Source organism: Oreochromis aureus, linkage group 22 (assembly GCF_013358895.1).
Source record: "Oreochromis aureus strain Israel breed Guangdong linkage group 22, ZZ_aureus, whole genome shotgun sequence".
Classification (NCBI taxonomy): domain Eukaryota; kingdom Metazoa; phylum Chordata; class Actinopteri; order Cichliformes; family Cichlidae; genus Oreochromis; species Oreochromis aureus.
Genome location: NC_052962.1, coordinates 36,573,622 through 36,577,921, shown reverse-complemented (window position 1 = coordinate 36,577,921; position 4,300 = coordinate 36,573,622). Strand labels below are relative to the sequence as shown.

At 39.5% G+C, this 4,300-nt stretch overlaps 1 gene segment (V, D, J or C); it reads left to right on the top strand.

The window, feature by feature from the left end:
* Positions 1 to 221: 221 nt before the first annotated feature.
* On the top strand, positions 222 to 728 carry LOC120435473. The segment is given in 2 exon segments: positions 222 to 276; positions 384 to 728. Coding segments are annotated over 2 exon segments (375 nt in total).
* Positions 729 to 4,300: the final 3,572 nt, after the last annotated feature.

Below are 4,300 nucleotides of genomic sequence, written 5' to 3'. Positions count from 1 at the left end.
CTTTGTCTCATTGTACAACTTTATAGTGACAAAAAAGGCTTTCTATTCTATTCTAACTTGCCTGTTTCTGTCAGTCAGATGATTTCCATAGAGAGGCACTTTGCATCAGCAGCACCATGCTCCAGTGCTCTGGGAGAGTTTATAGTCCTGAGAGTTGAACACTGGATGACTGACAGCTGTCCTTCATCACAACAGAAGCCACAGAAATCCTCCTCATCAAAAACATGACTTTGATCTGCGTCCTCATCTGGACTCTCCTCTGCTGCTGCTTCACAGGTAAAGTCCAGAGAATCAAACTCCTCTCCTCTATCAACATCTGTCCCTCTGAAATGAAGCCCACAAAACCATGAAGCTGCTTTATGTTTTTGTCTCTGTATCCTCAGAGTCCAGAGGACAATACACATTGACTCAGCCTGGAGCAGTGAGCTCTGCTGTGGGAGGATCTGTGAGCATCAAGTGTACGACCAGTCAGAATGTTTATAACAACGACCGTTTACACTGGTACCAACAGAAAGATGGAGGAGTTCCTAAACTGCTCATTTACCTTGCTAGCACTCGAGTATCAGGGATTCCAGCTCGTTTTACAGGCAGTGGATCAAACTCTGACTTCACTCTGACCATCAGTGGAGTCCAGGCTGAAGATGCAGCAGTTTATTACTGTCAGAGTTGGCACTATCCTAACAGTCAGTGGGTGAGCACACAGTGAAAAACAGTCGTACAAAAACCTCCCTCAGTCAAACTGAACAGAAACTGAACTGACTGCTGCAGCTGGAAGATACTGCAGAGACTGATACAGTTCACTGAGGACACACACACAGACACACACACACACACAGACACACACACGCACACACACACACACACACACACACACACACACACACACACACACTGTATATCTCTTAAACAAATACCATCATTTTTTGCATAGCAAGGTAAAGTTGGAGAAAGTCTCGAGAAACAATCTCTCATCTTGCAAAAAATTATTTCTCTGAAATGAAGCTGACAAAACCATGATGTGTACAATTATGATAAAGAAAGCTGAGCAGTGTATTGAAAAAAGCTTGGCTATGACCTTTGAGCCCAGCTTGAAAATAGATCTGTGAAGGTTCTCAGTCATCCAGGTCATCGTACTCTAAGGAGCCACCAAACCTACAAAATGTCTTGGGGGCAAGAGATCATTCCCTCTCACTTACACGAGGATGAGGATTACAGTGTGGAAATAAGTGTGCGGTGTGTCAAAAGTCAAACTGTTATCCATTGTATCCTCCCTGGTGAACTTTTTATCCACAGCGTTACTGTGAGCAGTGACAGATTTCACTTCTTGGGCTTCGATTTTGACCCAGGTGTCATCACCATATCTGTACCAGTGGCTGGGTACTGTCCCTTTAAAAAAAGAAAAGAGCCTTTCTTCCCACTTCCTCCATGTAAAGGTTGGCTACAATCAGTGACACCGGGGAGCCCATGGCACGTCCATGTTTTTGTCTGTAAAAACCCACTATCCTAACAATCAATGGATGATCTCACAGTGAAAAAGGACTGTACCAAAACTTCTCTCAGTCAGACTAACGAGAAACTGAACTGACAGCTGCAGCTGGAAGCTACTGCAAAGACTGACACAGTTCACCGAGGACACACAGACACACACACATACACTTTGCCATATTCTCCATGTTCTTAAAATCAATCATCACGTTTAATTCCATTACAATCCCAACTCTTTATCTGATTTCTCAGAAACTCAAAAAGGAGCCAAAGTGGAAATGTTAATGTCTAAAATTTGGGTCATGACCTTTGATTTCAGGTTCAGACTGGGTCAAATGACTTCACTGTAAACCCTGTTAAAATACTGAAAAATATAACAGCCTCAGAAAACTTATGAATCTCTTTAAAATGAAAGACAACCTTCCTAATGGAAAGTCCAAAGTCAACAAGACAAAACATGAGTAACCAACTAACCCAACTACACCAACATGAACATGCAGTATATAAAAAACAAAACCTATAAATTTTGTCTGATGTACATTTTAAAGCTGGATTTGTCTCATTAATACTTGTTTTTCATATTTCCAGGTTCATCAGCAGAAATCATCCTGACTCAGACTGTTATAGCTCAGTCTGTTGTTCCAGGACAGACTGTCTCTATCAGATGTAAAGCCAGTTCAGGTGTTAGTGATGACATTGCGTGGTATCCAGGACCGCACGTTACTGTAATCCAATTACTTTTTTAAAGTAACGAGTAAAGTAAGGGATTACTATTGAAAAAGTAATTAAATTACTGTTACTTTCCCATAAGCACGCTGTGTTACTGCGTTACTAAACCGTGATTTTATTTGTCAAAGTGTCTCATGACAATGACATAAGCGTGTGCGATGTCTGTGGCAGCAACAGACATGTGCAGATCAACAATGGATAATATGGAGTGTGGGAGAGAGTACGAGCATGTAGCGTTTAAAGCGTGGAAGTACTGATCTTACTTTGAGTTTGAGTCCGTAAAGAGTGACAAAAACAACGTCCACTGTACACTGCGTGGGAAGAAAAGTCCTTTTTACAGCGAACAAACCCCTAAACTTGTGAGCAAGCACCGAGCACACTGCCACGGAAATGTGACATTCACAGAGAAACCCCCGGATCCTCCCACTGACATGATCGCTGTGGCACCGGGCGAACCTCCACCAGTCCCACTCCTGCTAAACAGGTGACAGTAGATTTAAGAATGACTCAGTGCTGCTGAATTATTGATTTTATTTATTTTCTGCTGTGTTTTACTTGCATCTATTTGAAAGAGTGAGTGTAAACACAAAACATTATTTTATTTTATACGCTTGAATATGCAGAAAATAGGTTTAAATGTTAAACAAATTTCTTCAAGTCAAAGACTGTGTGCATAAAATTAAAAGATTAAAACTAATGAAACAAGTTTTAAAAGAGACTTTTTCATTTGATTTAATTTTATATGATGGATTATGCTGATGAAATAGGATTGGGCTGAAAATTCTATTGCTTTATTACATTTTCAGGTTGTGTATCATGGTTTTCAAAAGTAACTAAGTAATAACGTATCTAATTACTTTTGAAAATAAGTAATCAGTAAAGTAATGGGATTACTTTCTTGGAGAAGTAATCAGTAATTAGTAACTAATTACTTTTTTCAAGTGACTTGACCAACACTGGTGGTATCTTCAGAAATCTGGAGAAGCCCTTAACTGCTGATTCATGATGCTACCTCCCGTCAGTCTGGAGTTTCTGGTCATTTCAGTGGGAGTCAGTCTGGGACTTCACTCTGACCATCAGTGGAGTTCAGGCTGAAGATGTAGGAGTACAGTACTGTTTCAGTTTTATGCAGCATTTATAAATGTATGATACCCATTACATCCAAGCAGCGTGTGTTCTTGGTGTTTCAAATCTCAGTGCTCTTCTGTCATTCTGACTTTCAAAGGCTGATTCATGTGATTATATGAATCTCAGTGTGAAGGTGCCTCCCTGTGATTGGTGGAGAATATAAAAGGCTGCTATGATTTTATTGTACAGATTGGTTACCTAAATGGAGATTATATATAAGATGTCATGCCATCTGTGTGTGTGTGTGTGTGTGTGTGTGTACAAGTAATAAAATACAGGTGAAATAACTGCATCAAGACTTGAAATTATGAAGAGGAAATATGGCTAAAATACCATTATACTATATATATATATTAGGGGTGGAGTCGAACCCTAATACGGTATTCGAAAAGGCACAAATAACGTGTTATTTACGAATACTTATGTCGAACAAATACTTTAAAAAATATTTGTATTCGGGAACAAGAAAAACTTTATATCAAAAAGCTGAGTTTCTTTATGAGACCGCTGTGCATGACTGGATGAGTGAGTGACGTGTGAAAGAGGTGACTGACACAGGCTGCTGCACACAGCAACAGAGAAGGCTCGTCTGAGCGAAAAAAGACTGAACTGCATCACGATTTTTGCTGAATAAATTTTTTTGTACCATAACTGGGTTCCGGAGGCAGTTCATAACTTTTGCGAAGGTTGGGAGATTATTCCATTACGCTGTATTACTGACTGTTAGCTCTGTTAGCTCGGTAATTTACAAATAGGCTGTTGACAGAGTAACGTTAACGTTTGGTTTAAAAGGTTAAAACGATGCTTGTGTAGTTGTGTTGAATTTTATGCACTTGTGGGAGTTATATGGTACGTTTAAGTTATTCATTAACGTTTATTCTTTGTAGAACAGACAGTAGACACAAAAGTATGAATGTAGAGGCATTTGTTATCATTTTTTGTAATTATGAGATGGAAA